The 18,458-nt window shown below is 34.3% G+C and overlaps 1 protein-coding gene and 1 pseudogene across 1 annotated transcript; one reads left to right on the plus strand and one right to left on the minus strand.

Moving 5' to 3' along the window:
• Positions 1–2,343: 2,343 nt before the first annotated feature.
• LOC127250164 (uncharacterized) lies at positions 2,344–4,787 on the minus strand (annotated as a pseudogene).
• On the plus strand, positions 4,653–9,030 carry LOC127250661 (protein LAZ1 homolog 1). Its single transcript, XM_051274043.1, has 9 exons — positions 4,653–4,940; positions 5,168–5,577; positions 5,779–5,835; positions 5,974–6,082; positions 6,982–7,166; positions 7,246–7,334; positions 7,534–7,789; positions 8,168–8,416; positions 8,536–9,030. The coding sequence occupies exons 2-9, from the start codon at positions 5,362–5,364 to the stop codon at positions 8,866–8,868; spliced, it is 1,494 nt and encodes a 497-aa protein (XP_051130000.1). The 5' UTR covers positions 4,653–4,940; positions 5,168–5,361; the 3' UTR covers positions 8,869–9,030.
• Positions 9,031–18,458: the final 9,428 nt, after the last annotated feature.

An 18,458-nucleotide genomic window follows, 5' to 3' on the forward strand; every position in this document is an offset into this window, starting at 1 on the left:
GGATTTGGCATGACTGGTGGTGAAACATTCTCTCCCACCGGTGCTGATGATGATTGAGGTTGTGTGCCTGCCATATTGATTTTTCTGATGATTCGGCCAGACCTCAGTTGTATGACATTTTTTGTTGATGTAGGATCAGCAATCTTGCCTTTCTCCCACTGTGGTCGTCAATTTGTTGATGTAATTTTTCAACAAAAATAAAGTAAAATTCAAAGATATAGAAAATATCCTTAAACTTGATTAATTAGTGCCTGAGATTAGGAATTTCTAAACACTGTATGGTACAGAAAATAAACTGGAAAATAAAAGACTGAAATTTAAAGTGGTGATCCCCAACTCTGACTTTGCTTTGTTGAAGTTGATTGAAGATACCTTGCCAAATGATGATCCAAATCCTTAAATATTCTTTGAAGAAAACGTTCAGAACCGTCGTCTGGTCAGTTACCATAACCGTTGTTAACCGCCCCAAAATTTCTCTTCTATTGACACGTGTGTCAACCGTTCTACTACGTCCGACCTTAAAAAAAAAACCGTTCGCCAGTTGCAACTTCCTCTAACCGCCCCAGAACTGCTCTTTCACCCGACATGCACATGCTACTTCACTTGGTCCGAACTTCGTATCACGTCCTGACCTCAATGCCCAACCTGCTTCTTCGCCCGACATCATTTGGGCCGACCTCCGCATCAGCCGCCCTCCGTCTTTGACCGACTTTAATTGGTCCGACCATGGACCAACCAAATGTGGTCCCTACCACGGACCAACCGACCGGCTCTATTTGCCTTATCTCTTTAGAAGGACAGACTGTCCTCTGGACAGACCTCCGCATCTGTCCGTACCTCTTCCTTGCCCGACCTTTCTCTTGACAAACCTTCGCGTCTGCCCGACTTCGTCTTTCACCCGATCTACGGTTTACCCGACTTGGGTACACCTTTTTTTTTAGACTCCGCCCGACCTTTCTTCCTTCCCGATCCTTGCATCTGTCCGATTGCACCCGACTTCTGGGTCATTTAACTTATATCCAGACCCGTCCAGAATCCCACTGCCATTATTTATTATTTATTTTTTTTTGTGCTTAACAATTATATTATATGTAAATATTATATTATATATTTATTTTTATCGATATTTATTCTTTTAAAATTCTTTTCAATCATAATCAATATATAAAATAAAAATAAAATTTATTTCAAAATATTAATTTTTTGATTTCAAAATATTATAAAAAAATTTATTTGCTATAATAATATTATTTTATACACTCCAAAATCGGAGCATTACATATAGTGCACAGATACGTAAAATTTAGATAGAAGAACTATTAGCTAGAAATCAATATTCAAGTTTAACTTATTTTATTAATTGAACATTTTAGATCTGATATAACCTTGAGTTGCATAATTCAGTCGATATTTTAGAGTGAAGATGATAGTTGAAGCTTAGATAAATCAAATATAACCGTGAATTGCATAATTGAATCAAATATTTCAGTATTTCGAATCTACGTGTAAGGGAGTGTGTGAGTTAATTTTCAATCGATATTATAATTTTTTAATATTATATATAATTTATTATAAAATTACATACTTATTTTTCAATTAAATCTCCACCATTAGAGATTACATACAATTAATAACTTAGATTAATCTTAGCATTTCTGAATTTTTTTAACCAACATGAAACGGGCATCTTATTTTTATTTATCTCCGCTTATTTAGGCCATCTACAACCTCTCAATATATTTTTGCAGTAGCTACAATAAAAATGCACTTGATCTGCAGTAATTTTATTTCAATCATAAATTTCAATTTTCACTTTAAAAAGTATATTATAATTTTCACTTTAAAAAGTATATTATCTTTTATATTATAATTTTTATATTTATAAATTACACCATAACTTTAATTTATTTTTACATTATAACCAAAACTATAATTTATATTTTATTTAAAAATTACATATGAAAATTAACATTTATAATTAATAACTATTACAAATAAAATATTTTTAAATAAATAATTAAATGCTATCAAGACAAATATGATATAATAATTAAACAAAGATAACATAATATTAAACATGCATTGCATTCATAGTTCAAATAAAATATGACATACTACAAAAAATTATCAATTTTGTAACAAGGTTTTTTTCGTTCCTAAATTCATTTTTTTCGTTACTAATGATATTAGAGACGGAATTAGAGATGAAATTACGTTAGCTACGTGAACTTTAGGAACGAAATTCCGTTACAAATATACTATTTTTTTTTGTAGTGTATATTGCTCTCATATATGCTTTATTAAATCATTATGGAGTGCGAAATGAACATCTTTATCTCTAATTTATCTATATCGGACAAGAAACTGTTGAAGTTGGATGGTTTCATCGGTTGTCATTTCCACTAATGAGGTGCTGCTTCTAAAGCTTCTCTGATAGGTGCACTGAAATTTCGTTCATTTTCTATTATCATATTACATATAATAATGCAAGTAGTGATAATATCATGCAGAATTTTTTTTTTGCCAAAATCGAAAAATTCCAACAATTATATGCCAACGTGATTGTAGAATTCCGAAAGCACACTCAACATCTTTTCTACAAGACTCTTGTTTCTGTGCAAAAAGTATTTTTTTCGGACCTCATGTATCATAAATAGTTTGCACAAGAGTAGCTCACTTAAGATAAATACCATTAGCTAAATAATACCCCATATTGTATTCTTTCCCTTGAAGGTTATAATGTACAGGAGGAGTAATACCTAGAGCAAGATTTGAAAACAAGTGCGAGGATTCTAAACATTAATGTCATTATTAGAACCTGGAATACCAAAATATGCATGTCAAATCCAAAGATCATAATTAACCACAACTTCGAGAATAATAGTTGGTGATTCACTACAACCTACATATTGACCTGTGAAAGCAGTAGTACAATTTATTTTTTTTATTTCCAATGCATACAATCTAAACTGTCCAACAACTTGAAAAAACCACGAGATTCTCCAATATGAAGCAACATTGCAATATCATTAGCATTAGGATGTCGAAGATATTCAATTGAAAAAATTTCAACGATGGCACGAAAAAATCTCTTAACACTTTCAATTGTCGTTGATTCACCAATTTTAATGTACTCGTCAATTGAATCTGCATGTACACCATATGTTAACACCCAAAAAAAAATACCAATTACCTTTTGTAAGGTTGACAAGCCAAGTTTGCCAAGACCATCTATTCGTTGTTGAAAATAAGGATCATGATCTTTAACCGCATCAACAATACGAAGAAACAGGCTTTGAGACATTCAAAATCGTCGAGGAAACATTTGTTCATTATATAAAAGATTATTTGAAAAATAATTATTATATAAATTACGATATGAACTTCCATGATCACAATTAATTAGTTGATGACCTGAGATAAAACCTCGATGGATTAATTGAGAGAGATTAAGTAACTGTTCTAGATAAACATTATTTTGGATCAATATGAAGATTGTTGCTTCATCATCTTGAATGAACTCCATGAAAAATTCTACTCACATTTTCATCATCTAACGATGAAAAGTTACTTATATTGAATAAATAATATTGTTTTGATGGATGAATATATGTTTGATAAATAAACCTTCGTTGAATGCCCACTAATTTATATAATAAAAAATTTAGATAAAATATAAATATATGATAATTGTTTGGATAATATAGATATTCATCTAATGGATGAAATGAAGATGAAATTAATCGAACGATCAGGATTGCTCTAACATGGATAAGTAGATTTTTATAATTTTTAATATATAATAATTATTTAGATAATATAGATATTCATCCAACGAATATGAAAATGAAATCTTATCGAATGAGGACATTGATAAGTAAATTTTTATAATTTATAATATATAATAATTATTTGAATAATATAAATATCCATCCAACAAAATGAAATGAAGACGAAATCCAAACGAATGATCAAGATTACTTAGACGATAAGTAGATTTTTATAATTTATAACGTATAATAATTATTTGGATAACATAGATATCCATCCAACATATGAAATGAAGATGAAATCCAAAGGAACGGTTCCGATTGCTTTGATTTGGATAAGTAGATTACATTCAAATACAAAATAGATAATTGAGATTGGTAAAAAAAAAAAAACTGTTTTGATTCAATAACTAGAGTGTTTTGAAATCTAAATAAACGTTTGAGATTAAATTTTTTTAATGGATAAGATTTGATATCTATTCAAAATTTGTCTATAAATATATCTTTCCAACATTTGAGTTATTGCACCACAACAACTCACTTATCATTCTAATATAACAAGAGTTTATTAAATATTTATCTCAAAATGTCCATCCGAGGGGTGGTTATAGTCATGAAAAAAATGTGTTGTTAATATCTCGTAAAATTTAATTATTGAAATATAACATATACACAGCTGCAAAAAATAAGGAGATTTGGTCTACGTGTATTTCTCGGATAGAGTCAAAATACATAAAACACCGCAAAAACTCGGCCCCGAAAATGGAGCAGAAATATAACATGTACATAGCTGCAAAAATAGGGAAATTTGGTCCAAATGTATCTCTCGGATAGGGTCGGGTCGAAGCAATGGCTATTAAAAACTCCGGGTCGGATTTCGGTAGGGCGTGGCATACCCGATTCATTGCCATTACGTGCTTTCGCAGTAACGTGAGCCTGGGTTTCCAAGCTCCTCAATCCGAGCAGAGAACTATCTTTCGATTTTTTCGAAAACATTGGATTTTGAAGATTGTTCATTATCGGGACAGTGAGCTGAGAGGACTGCACATCTATCCACACTCTGGATCACGAGAAGCGAATTCGTAGTTTTTGGGACTCTATTATCATCATCATCATCATTATTATTATTATTATTGTCGGTGATTTGGGGAAAAAATTGGCCTGGAACAGGTTCGATTCTGACCTACTTTTAGTAATGAATAATCAATGTGGCGGAAGTCATATAAGGCTTTATGCGTATTTTGCACTGTTATTTTCTCTCGAATTGGGTGTTTTTTTTTTTTTTTTTTTTTTTTTTTGTGGGAAGGTATATTTGTTGAGCCGCTGTGTTGTTTGATGAATATGATACGTTAGGGCAAACCATCAAAATGTTTTGACGTTATTAATTTTCATTGCAGGTTTATCGATGGTTAGCTGTTGCCGTCGGTTATTAATTCGTTCTCGGCTTGTTTCTCTCAATTTGGTCAGGTTTTCAGAGGGATTAGTGTCCTGTGTTGTTTAAGCTAGGTGGGAATTTTTTGTGGGTCTTGTTTGAAGGAGTTCATGGAACCGTATAACCATTGATGTGTTCAGAAACTTGCATTAATTTGCCATGAGTTGGAAGGGAATTTTACTTGCAATTCTATGTCTTGCTAACTTGGGTGAATCAACGGATAGATTGGCAAAATCTTGGCCTGTCAATGTCAATGCTGGGACCTCTTCACTCTATAGCTTGGCAGTTACTAGCGCTGCTGTATTTGCAGTGGTTGCCCTAATTCTCTCCATGTATCTCATCTTTGAGCATTTGGCTGCTTACAATCAGCCAGAGGTTAGTCTTGACTTGATATTTTAAATCATGTTTCTAATTTGGCAACATATATCTTTCTTTGTGTAATTTGATTAGCACTATTACTTGTGCATTTGATTTGTTTTTGGTTTGAAATCTCAGAAAGCTGCTTTTGTTGTTTCTCTGTCTTTCTTAGTTAGTTCATCATTCATTTTATTATGAGTTTTATTTTGTTCGATTCAGGAGCAGAAGTTCTTGATTGGTCTCATTCTGATGGTCCCTGTTTATGCGGTGGAATCGGTAATAATACCTGGCTGAGGACTTGTATTTGCATCATCCATTCATTCATAAAGCATCATGAAAGATTTGTTGTTATGTGATAACTTTGAAGTGGTTGTGGTTAGGTTTCTTGTTGATGTTGTTATGTTTTTTCGACAGTTTTTGTCACTAGTAAATTCGGATGAAGCCTTCAACTGTGAAATTATTCGAGATTGTTATGAAGCTTTTGCCTTATACTGCTTCGAGAGGTACCTCATAGCTTGTTTAGGTATGTCTTCTGATAATAATTTGCTCTCTAACATTATAATTTTCTGGAAGGTGTTTATCTTGAACATATTCTGATAAAAGATATATCCATAAATATACGTATATATCTCATTTTACTGAATTTATGCAGAATAAATTCTTGTGCATGATGAGAAATGGTGCTTCAATTAGTGATTTTCTAAGGATCAATCTAGAAAAATATTCCTTCGAAATTCATGGCTAAAAGAATTAAGCTTCTCATAGCTGTTGATTTGATGATACCTGATTTGATGATACCATTGCGTGTAATATTTTAATCATATTTGTAAATTAGATGATCCAAGTATGTGGCAATGTGTAATAGAGTTTTCCCTTGTTACAATTATGTCTGTGAAAGTACAGGGTACCTTACAATAATGTCATATCAATGAGATAAAAATGACTAAAAAATTCGTGTTTATTAATCTTACACAAATTTATATTTTTTGTTTGAAACATATTTGTTTTGGGTTTGTATTTTGAGTTTTAATTTTGAATAGTAGAATTTTAAATTTGATTAGTTATTTGACGTGATATAAATAGGAGTTGATTTGATATTTTGAATATATAATTTATTTTAAATGTAATATAAAAAATAAAAAATAAGTATTTGAAATGATGTTTTTGGAGAAATTTTTTTTTGTGAATAGTAGAAATCTTGTGAAGTCTTCCGAAAGAACCGCATCAGCTTTGTGGTTTCTGGAGTTTTGGAAGTAGTAAAAGGTTGAGCGTTCAATGTGCTGTTTTGTGAGAGAATAAATATTTGAGGTGATGTATTTTTGAAAAAATTTACTATTGATGAATAGTGTCAAAGGTTAAAGAAATGTGTATGTAAACATGGCATAAGCATCTTAAAGGGAAAATACATTTTGCGCTGTGCAGGTGGAGAAGCGAGTACCATTGAATTTTTTGAAAGTCACGGCTTTTCAACTTCTGGCGTACCTCTTTTAGATGATGCTTATGCTTATGGAGTTGTTGAACATCCATTTCCGTTGAATTGCTGCATAAGGGTTTGGAAGCTTGGCTCTGATTTTTATCAAGCTGTGAAAATTGGCATTGTTCAATATGTATGCCCTCCATTATCAAAGACTTACCTTGTATGATCATTTCTGTGTTCTAAGCTGACCTAAAGCTTTACATCCACAGATGATATTGAAGATGATCTGTGCCCTACTGGCAGTACTTTTTCAGCATTTGGGTGTTTATGGGGAAGGAAAGTTTGAGTGGGGATATGCGTAAGTTGCTTACTTCATACCTGTTTCTTCAGCTTGGCAATTTAGCCAATGTCATTTGACTTTGACTTTGCCTTTCTATTTACATTTGATTGTACTGGCCTATATATTTATTGAAACCAGTTGAAATCTTTCCATGTAGTTTTCACAAGAAGAGTTTTAAGTATCTTTATATAATCTTAAATTTGTAATCTGCCTGCAGTTATCCATATTTGGCAGTGGTTCTGAATTTCAGCCAGACCTGGGCGCTGTACTGCCTCGTGCAATTCTATGCTGTGACGAAGAATAAATTGGCACCAATTAAACCTCTGGCCAAGTTCTTAACATTTAAGTCAATTGTTTTCTTGACATGGTGGCAAGGAGTTGCTGTGGCCTTTCTCTTCTCTTTTGGAGCCTTGCAAGGGCCTCTGGCTAAGGTTTTGAAAACACGCATACAGGACTATATCATCTGCATTGAGGTTTGTGGAAAATCAATTCTGCTTTTGTTATGCATGGACATGTGCTAATCAGTATCAAGTTGTATATAAAAGCAATGGAATCATTAACTGGTCAATAATTTTTCCTACCTTGTCATTTCTTCTGAGAGATGGAATTATATAGTGTCAAAGCAATAATCAAAATTCATCCATAAGGTTCTTTTTCTTCGGACAAGAGTGTTTTACAGTACTATATCAATGTAAATTGGATCCTACCAACTTGTGGTTTTGCAATTGAGTTATTTGATAGACTGCCTGCCTCTTTGCTGTTTCGGAGAAGATAAGTGATATACATCGGTTGACTTTGAACTTGCTATCATTCTTTAATTAACAAATTTCTGAATATTGATGTTGGTTCAGATGGGTGTTGCTTCAGTGGTACATCTTTATGTGTTTCCGGCTGTGCCATACAAACGAGGGGAGCGATGCGTAAGAAACGTTGCTGTGATGGCAGACTATGCATCTTTAGGATCCCCACCTGATCCTGAAGAGGTTCGTGACTGTCAAAGATTCACCAAAGGTCGGTTTTCCCAGCACGATGAAGAGAGACGGCAGCGCCCAAGACTCCACCAGAGTGTCCGTGATGTTGTTGTTGGAAGCGGTGGAATTGTGAGATTCATAATTCTACTCTACTCTGTATATATGTACAATTGTACATACATACATACATACCTACGTAGGTACTGTCTTCCTGATTCTTTCTCTAATAATGAATCAATCACTCGCAGATGGTGGACGACATGAAGTTCACAGTGTCACACGTCGTAGAACCGGTGGAGAGAGGCATTGCAAGAATCAACCAAACTTTCCATCAGATATCCGAAAATGTGAAACGGTATGAAAAACAGAAGAAGTCTAAGGATGACAGCCATCTCGTCCCATTGAGATCGTGGACGAAAGAATTCTCAGACACTGGCGATAAGCTGATCGAAGGGAGCGCCAGCGACAGCGACCTAGTCAGAGGCCTTGGCCTATCCAACCATAAGAAGAGATCATCTCATTGGAATTCGAAATTGAAAGCATCAGTGTCATCTTCTTCACAGATGCATAACAACAGCTAACTTGATTGAGAGAGAGACACCCACCCTGATCCTTCCTTGTTTACCCTAACCAGGCTTACTCTGTCTAATAGGTTTATTATTAACTCATTTTTACATACCAAAAAACAGTGAGTAGTATACATGTAAAGCATATGCTGATGCAGTTTTATTTTTGGTTCCAAATTTGAAAGCAATGCTTGACTATATACGATGATGATGATGATTAAGTGCCAAGCAATTCATGATCGTCCAGTCCCATTGTCCAATAAATGTGAATTGGTCATCCTAATCAACAAGTGTTACTTGGACGATGAATTTATTTTACTCTGTTGTGACACTTCAAATACTTATATAAGCACTTCTTTCGGCTATACATACACACGTATATATATAATGCATATTACTTAAATACTATACTTACGTTATATTTTAATATTTCATTGTCTCGTATATATTATTACATAATACATTCTAGGTTTGAAAAATCAAACTGAGTGGGATAAAGTCATGCATAATTCTGCACTTCTTTATAAAATGAGCAGAAAAACTGAAAAAGAAAACCAAAAATTACTTAACGTCCCTAGCTGGGGCCGACAATAAAAACAGGTGTTCGATTGTCTCCTCCCCTCATGGCAGCATGTACACTTTGAGGCAAGATGAAATTCAAGTCGACGTGTGTGTTTGTTCGGGGGTTTGGATTTTGGGTTTGGATTTGAATAGTAAAAGTTTTGAATTTGAATAGTTGTATGATATGATATAAATATTTTGAATGTAAAATTGATTTTTAGTATAATATAAAAAATAAAAAATAGGTGTTTGATTTGATGTTTTTTGGGAGAAAAAAATGGGATGAATAGTGTATTTAAAATCCAATCCCCCAAACAAACACACCCGTAGTATAGAATGAACATGAGGTTTTTTTTTTGGGAGATGTGCTCATGCGCGATGCCCGCAGCCAAAAGTTGATTCACGACGAGGGAAAAAAGAGCTTTAGGCTAATTGTGGCAATGACCTGAAGCCTAAGTCTATTATTAAGTACCTTAGTTCTTTATTTTCTTATTTGATTATTTTGAGTAAATTGTTAGATTGGTTGGGCCTAGGCTCATAGTAGTTTTGCCTTAGTATTTAAGTATTATTTTGAGACATTATTATCATTCCGATTTCCTTCAGTTTCACGGCTTCGGCTTGGTCGGGAAGAGTAGGTCTTCTTTGGTTATTAATAAAGTTTAGTCTTTTGATTCTCTTAAGTTCTCATGTTATCAAATTGGTCCGACCTGTCGGATCTTAGCGGAGGAGGATGATGCTAACAAATACGCAGCGCTTTGAAGCTTTGGAGGAAGCCTTGGAGGAACTTCAAACATGCATGAAAGCACAACAAGAAGGATTGTCGCGCCTCGAATCAAAGGTGGATCGACAAGTGGATACCCTGAAGACATAAGTTTCAGCAGCCATGCAAAATACGATTCTTAGGCTGTTGCCACATGGGCCGCCGAAATACACCTATTAGGGGCTCGGCGGCACAGGGAGCTATAGCGGGAGGAGGTGAGGCAACGGATTTGTTGACGAGGGCTGCCGGCATCAGCGGGGAAGCACGTCTGTTTAAGGATGTTGGAGGAACGTGGACTACTCCGACAACTGATTTTAAGCTTAAGGATGCGCAACTCCCTAGCTTTGATGGCCACGACCCATTGGGATGGGTTGCTAGGGCCGAACAACACTTTGTATTACACGGAGTCCCTAAGGAGATTAAGGTGAGTCTTGCGCGAGTGGCGATGGAAGATGTGGCGCTCCATTGGTCCCGTTGACATATGATGAAGTATGCTTCTGCCTCATGGATCGAATTCTCACAGACATTGGTTACAAGGTTTGGCCATCAATTCATGGGGAATCCGTATGAGAGAATGGTAACGTTAAGGCAAATAGGTTCCGTTGATGAATATGTCAATTTATTCACTCAACTTGCTACTCATGCTCAACCACTGACAGAAGTGCAGGCCTTAGGTATTATTTAGGGGGCTTGAAATAAATTATCAGAAATAAGTTAAGGTTAGTGGAGCCCCCGGATCTCGAATCTACAATCCGCGTAAGCAGAAACATTGAATGGGAGTTGAAAGATGGATCTGCGGCAAAATTTTACCTGCGAAAAACCTCTTCGACACTGGTTGGGCGAGCTGAAAGCAGTATCTTCTCAAACATAGCTGGAGGGCTAGAGAACCGCCATTCAACTAGCAGCAATATTGTGGGAGGGGGGGGGGCAATGATCAGTCACTTTAACCCCTTCTTCAAAAGAAAGCACAAGAAAATTAAGTCGAGACGAGTATCGCGAGTGTCAAGAGAAACGGCTTTGTTACAAGTGCAAACAACCTTATAGTCCAGTCCACAAATGCGAAAGTAAATATTTTAATGTTGTGGTGAAGGATGATTTAGGCAACTGGGTTGCGGAGTTAAGGGAGATGAGAGAGGGCGAATTTACTGAGGAGGCGGGACTTACCTTGGAAAGTGACCAACCGCCCAATGAGGAAACAACACAGGGGGCCCTTCCTTTATACACCTTGGCTGGATTTTTACGACCCCGAACCATGCGTCTCCGTGGTAGTCTTTTTGGATTTAGGGTAATGATACTAATCGACAACGGTGCAAGCCATAATTTTATTTCCCAAAAATTTATTCTACATGCAAAATTAAACGTAGACGCCACACAGGAATTCAACGTGGTACTAGGCGATGGTCGCAAGGTGGAAACTACGAGAGTCTACTCGAAATTGAGTATACAGATCAATGGAGCAAGAGTGCAGGCAGACTGTCACGTATTTCCTCTTGGTGGGGTGGATATAATATTGGGTGTCGCATGGCTTAGGACATTAGGAAAAATTCAGATGGATTGGGAAGCCTTGGAGATGTAGTACTATTTGGCGGGACAGCAGGTGACCTTGCGCAGCTCGGCGTACCACCTGGAAATTGACGGCCAAACTGACGTTTTGAACCGCACACTAGAGACATACCTTCGTTGTATTTGCTCGTAACAGCCCCAAAAATCAGCAGCGTGCCTACCATGGGCTGAGTTATGGTACAACACCTCCCACATTTCCGCTGCCACTACTCCCTTCTTGACCGTCTATGGCCGACCGCCACCCACACTGCATAGTTTCTTGCCAGAGAAATGCCGAGTTGTTGCAGCTTCAGAGTTACTTGGCGGCCGCGAGATAGTTCTGTGACAGTTGAAACACCACTTGGAACGTGCTCAACATCACATGGTGCGGGCAGCCTACGCCCATCGCCGTGTGCTCACCTTCCAGGTTGGTGACTTGGTATTCTTGAAGGTTAGACTCTATCACCAAGGCAGCTTGCGCCAAGGCACCCATCACAAGGTCATGCCCAAATTTTATGGACCATTCCGCGCCCTTCACTACGTGGGAAAGGTCGCATATAAGCTGGATTTTCCAGCTACTAGCCGTATCCATCTTGTGTTTCATGGATCTCAACTTTGTCGAGTGTTGGGCAATCATCCAGTCAAGCCTCATTTACCCGACAACCTAGAGGTCGAGCAGCTGCCTGTTTATGATCCTGAAGTTGTTCTGGACAGATGATTGATCAAATGTACCGGAATTATGGTTCCTCAAGTCTTGATTCAGTGGCGTGGTCTTCATCCAAATAATGCGACTTGGATCGACGAGGAATAGTTCTGTGCTCAGTTCCCAACCTCTTGGCTGGAAGACAAGGCAGTTCTTAAGGGAGATGCAGTTGATACGAGGTGGGCGCAGTCAAAAGTTGATTCACGATGAGGGAAGAAAGTACAAGTGCGCTTTGAGCTAATTGTGGCAATGGCCTGAAGCCTAAGTTTATTATTAAGTACCTTAGTTTATTATTTTCTTATTTGATTATTTTAATAAATTGTTAGGTTGGGTTGGGCCTAGGCCCATAGTAGTTTTGTCATAGTATTTAAGTATTATTTTGAGACATTATTAGTATTATGATTTTCTTCAGTTTCACGGCTTTGGCTTGGTTGAGAAAAATAGTTCTTCCTTGGTTATTAATAAAATTTAGTCTTTTGGTTCTCTTAAATTCTCGTGTAATAATGTGCTAATATATATAAAGATATTATTCTTTATATTTTTAGAATTACCCAAAAGATTGCAAATATTTTGTTCTAAAAATATTTTCATCTTGTCCCAAGATACCACTGCCCATAAACCTTAGCCAAAATTTTGATATAATTATTTGATTATCTTTTAATACAATTATGACTAACTAGCCAAGTTCAAACTCTTCAACCGACTATTACATGAAAAAAAAATAAAAATAAGAAGAACACCTCGTTATGCCAAATTCAAAGAAATAAACTCATGTAAAAATACTGCTAGTAGTGATGATGAGATGAGATGAGATTTTACTAATAACACACATGTGTCTTAACTTTTGTATGCATTAGCATATTTTAAGAAGCCCATTGTTTATATTTTGAGCACTTTAATAATGTAATTTGAGATTTTGTACCTTTTATTTCATTATATCCGTCCCTTAACAATTTATTCATTTTTTCATATTGGTCTATTCCATAACAAAATATCTGTATTTTTTTTTTTCAGTAAATGTATTATTTACCTAGTATTTCAAATATCATTCCAATTTATAATATATTACACAAATGTAATTACCTTTATATCATATACTAATAAGGTTAGTTTAGTCTTTTTAATTTTATTTCTGCTATATTCCAATATAATACTAATATTTTTAAAACTCAGTGTACAAAGTAAATGGATAAATAGATATGAGACGGAGAAGGTATTATTATTTTTTATATTTAAAAAAAATTATATCTTTTAGACAAAGCATTGATTCATGCCATCGAAAAAAATAAAAATTATATTTTACAATATAAAATTGAACAAAAATTCAACTTTATTAAAAAAATAAATAATAAGATCAGTAATATATATATATATATATGAAAATTATGGAGCAAAATCAATTAGCCGCCTAATAATGGTATGCGTCTAATCGTATAAGGAGCTAATATAATCCTAGCAAATACCTAAAGAACAAACTTAACCAAACTACCCTGTGATCCAATTTCAATATGCCATAATCTTCCCATCCTGTTCTAAATTGGATATAAACAAATATTTACTGAAAATTATATACGATCAATTAAGATATTCCCCAAAGAGACAACCAACCCTCTGCATGTAAGATATGACGGATACTCGGTTAATCGATTATTTATTTATTTGATAAAATTTAATTTATAAATTAAATTCATAATTTTCGAAACCGATTATTTGATGAGTTGAAATGCATGTGGACTGTATAATGATTAAAATATACTCCGTCCCGGTCTAAAGGGACCTTTGGGGTTTTGTAGTAAATTAAAAAATAATAATATTTCATTAGTCAGTGGGAGTGTGTAAGAGGTTTTGACATTTTTGCCCTTTGATTTTATGTAAAAAGTAATTATATGTGTGATGGTATGTTTGTAATTTAGGTAAAAATTAAGGATATTTTAGTATTGGTGTATGATTATTTTTACTAAAATAGGAAATAGATACTTTGGAGTAGAAAAGACGAAAATGATAAAAATGGTACTTTGAGTTGAGACGTAGGAAGTATGGTTTAAGCATATAAATACCGGAAAGCCACTGTCTCGCCGCCTACCTGGATAAAATAATGTGGCCCCGGGTTAACTTCTTTCATATTAAAATTCTTTACAAAATCAATTGTGTTTGGAGACAATGGAAACAACACTATGTTATTAATTCGAATTCCATCTTACTCAAAAGATTCCTTAACCCATATACACACCAAGGTGCTTCCAGATATTCAGCTTCACATGTCAAAAGTATTATAATTGATTTGTTTTTTTTAGAGCCAAGTAAATACGGTATTTTTCATAAAGAACAAACAATCTTCCTCAGTACTCTTTCGATCATTGATGTCAATACATCAATTATTGTTGGAGTACCCAATCAACTTGTAATCTCAATTAATGAATTAAAAATTGTAAGCTTACATCGACAATAAATACAAATAAATTGGGGTAAATTATATAACACTTTGTAGTGAAAATGCACAAAATACCTTGTATTTTATTTATTACGTGAAACCTCCTTGTGTTAATGTAAAGTTTGCACATAATATCATCTTCGTCCAAAACTAATATTTAGTTGTAAATACAAACCTAAATTATGCAAATTTTATACAATAAAAAGGGTAAAATATCTTAAATGGTTTTTTTAATAAAATAAATAAATAAATAATTGATCAATCTTTCATTTTTATAGTTTTTGTAAAAATCATATAACAATTTATCTCCAAAAAACTATAAAATTAATGATTAATCGATTATTTATTTATTTATTATATTCATAAATGACTATTGAATATAGTTATCTCTTTATTTGTATAAAGCTTGCATAATTATGTTCATATTTACAACTAAATATTAGTTTTGGTTATGTGCAAATTTTACATTAACATAAAAGGGTTCTATGTAATAAATAAAACACAGGGTGTTTTGTGCATTTTCACCAAAACATGAGGGGATGTTATATAATTTACCCATAAAATTATAAGAATTGTGTTAAATAAATACCATTGCAACGATAAATTGTATCGAGTCGAAAGAAGATTATTGTGTTGTTTGTACTTTTCATATTAGAAAACATACTTTTAAAAAGTAAAGTTCTATACTTTTCGAATTTATTTTTAATATTTTTATTGTAAAACAACAAATACTTATAGAACGTGTTGAGTTTCTCTTGATCGAATTGGACTTTGGGGGTAACCTGTAAACACAAGAAAGCTCACACAAAAACTTGATTAGCGGATAACCGTACATATTAAGCAACATCAGAAGGTAAGGAAGATAAATAAGAAAATTAGATAATCAATCAGGTAGGCTCAGATTCACAGCCACTCCCTTCACCACCCCAAGTCGACCAATGTTGCCGACTTCACACATGATCGATTGTTGGTACGCAAAGTCAATCGTCGAGGCATAACTCTACACAGGGATAGAAACATAAAAGGATTGTGGAAAGAACCCAAAAATAGTATCATCAAAGTACTATAATAAATCCTTCTTCTAATCTCAAGTTTCTCTCTATTTTTCATGCCCCACAAACACACCGAGTAACCCTATATTTATAGGTGAGAGAGAGTTGAATAAACTACTCCAGGCTAGGGAAGCCAAATACCTGATGCAAAGGCGATGGAGAGGAACTATCATATTTCAAATTTGAGCCGAAGAAGAGGAAAAACTCACTATCTTTATCCCTTCGGTTTTGGAACAGAACGAGAGAAGAGAGAAAGAATAGGTGCGTATGATTTCTGGGTAAGATTTGAGAATCAGATCGCACTTTATCGGGTTAGGAATCATACGGGTCAGACTCGGGTCACAAATGGGTTGGGTCGGTTAGGATTTGTTCGAGTCGGAGTTAAAATAGGTAGGGCAGAAACATACCAACAATATCCACATTGTTTCTGGTCGACCATCATGGTTACATTGGGGGGCAATCTGGAGTGGGAACATGTTATCATCATCGCCATTATTCTTGCAATCTTAAAACGAAGTCAATCCAGTAGAACATATATTAATCACAGAGAAATAATACATGCTATCAAAGAAGAACAAACATGGTTCTAATCAAACGTATCAAAATTTAACACATTTAAACATGAGTGAAACTTATAAACAGGTAAGTATTTGGTTTCCATATCAGCAGGACTAAATTGAGAATGTATCTTTTCAAGCTTAACTAACCCTTTTGCAACTATGTCATGTATAAAGTGAAACATAACATCTATGTGTTTGGTTCTATCATGAAAAACATGATTTTTGCATAATTGGATTCCAGACTGACTATCAGAGTAGACTGTCACATTGTCACGCAATATTTCAATTTCAGAAAGCAAACCTTTTAGCCATAGCGCTTCCTTTAAAGCCTCAGTTATTGCAACATATTTTGATTCAGTAGTAATTAGAGCAACAATATGTTGGCGTTGGGATTTTCAACTTATATATGAGCCACACAAAGTAAATACATAAGATGTTGTAGATTTCCTACTGTCTCTATCATCTGCATAGTTATAATCCACATAATCTCTCAATTTTACTCATTCAACACATTTTCCAAATTTTAGCCTTAGGTTACTAGAACCACATACATATCTAAGTAACCATTTGACCCCACATACATATCTAAGTAACCATTTGACTGCATTCCAATGCTCGGTTCCAAGATTAGACATGAAACGACTCAAACAATTCATAGAATATGCAATAACAGGTCTAGTGCAAATCATCAAATACATCACAGAGCCTATAACATTCGAATTTGGCACATCTTTCATGTAATTCATATCAGATTCAGACTTAGGACATTGATCTTTGGTTAGCACAAAATGAGAAGCTAAAGGAACATTAGTTGGCTTTGCATTAGGCATACAAAATTGTTTCAGGACTTTCTCAAGGTATGCAGATTGATTCAACAAAAGAGTAAAATCAACCCTATCTATAATAATGTTCATACCATGAATGTTCTTTGCATCACCTAAATATTTTATGTCAAACTTCTTGCTCAAACAATCATTAACATGCTTGATAGTATTTACACAAGGACTGATCAATAACATGCCATCACATAGATAAGTAAGAAAACAGGAACATCATTTGATCTCATAAAATACAAGCAATGATCAAAATTACTTCTTGTGAATTTTAAAGATCTCGTGCACTTATCAAACTTAATTTTCCACTGTCTAGGTGATTTTTTCAAGCTATACAAAGATTTCTTCAGTAGGCATACATGATCAGGCTTACTTTTATCTACAAAACCATTAGGTTGTTTCAAGTAAATTTTTTCACTTAGATCACCATATAGGAAAGCAGTTTTAACATCAATTTGTTTTAATTCCCAATTAAAGTGAGCAACTAAGGCAAGCATGATCCTAATAGTACTATATTTAACCACATATGAGAAAATTTCAGTGTAATCAATCCCTTCTTTTTGAGTGAACCCTTTTTCTACCAACCTAACTTTAAATCTAACATTATCATTTTCATTTTTGACTTTGAAACTCCATTTGGAGTCAACAATAGAGCAATTAATAGGCTTAGGAACAAGAATCCACGTATTGTTAATATGCAAGGAATTCATTTCATCATGCATTGCATTTAGCCCTTTTTCAACATGTTTAGCATTAAAGGCTTCATCATAGGACTTAGGTTCATTTCCATCTAACGTCTCGAACACACTAAAAGCGTAGGAAGTCAAGTCATATTAATCAAATATAGAGGGTTGTTTAGTGGTTCTCTTAGTCCTATCTCTCGTCTGTTGGTAGTTTTCTATGTTCTCATATTCTGATTAAGAATTTTCAACATTAGGTAAGGCATTTTCAGACAACTTATCATGAGAATCAGATTTGTCATGAAGCATTGCAGAACTTTCCAATTTATTTGGCTCTACCTTATTTGGCTCAACCTCATTAGAAGTCAAATTTATTTCAGTATTTGGCACATTCAAACAAGACATCTCATTTTCATTAAAGGTGACATCACTATTAATTAGTACTTTGAAACCTAGTTCAACTTTTAACCACAACCTATATCA

The sequence above is a fragment of the Andrographis paniculata genome, unplaced genomic scaffold (assembly GCF_009805555.1).
Source record: "Andrographis paniculata isolate CXL003 unplaced genomic scaffold, ASM980555v1 Contig37END, whole genome shotgun sequence".
In the NCBI taxonomy this organism is placed as follows: Eukaryota; Viridiplantae; Streptophyta; class Magnoliopsida; order Lamiales; family Acanthaceae; genus Andrographis; species Andrographis paniculata.

Bases quoted from the DNA above. Each gene is read 5' to 3' on its own strand.
- LOC127250661 (XM_051274043.1), top strand. From the start codon at position 5,362: ATGAGTTGGAAGGGAATTTTACTTGCAATTCTATGTCTTGCTAACTTG. The intron at 5,578-5,778 runs GTTAGTCTTGAC...TGTTCGATTCAG, and splicing joins CTGCTTACAATCAGCCAGAG to GAGCAGAAGTTCTTGATTGG. The intron at 7,790-8,167 runs GTTTGTGGAAAA...ATGTTGGTTCAG, and splicing joins ACTATATCATCTGCATTGAG to ATGGGTGTTGCTTCAGTGGT.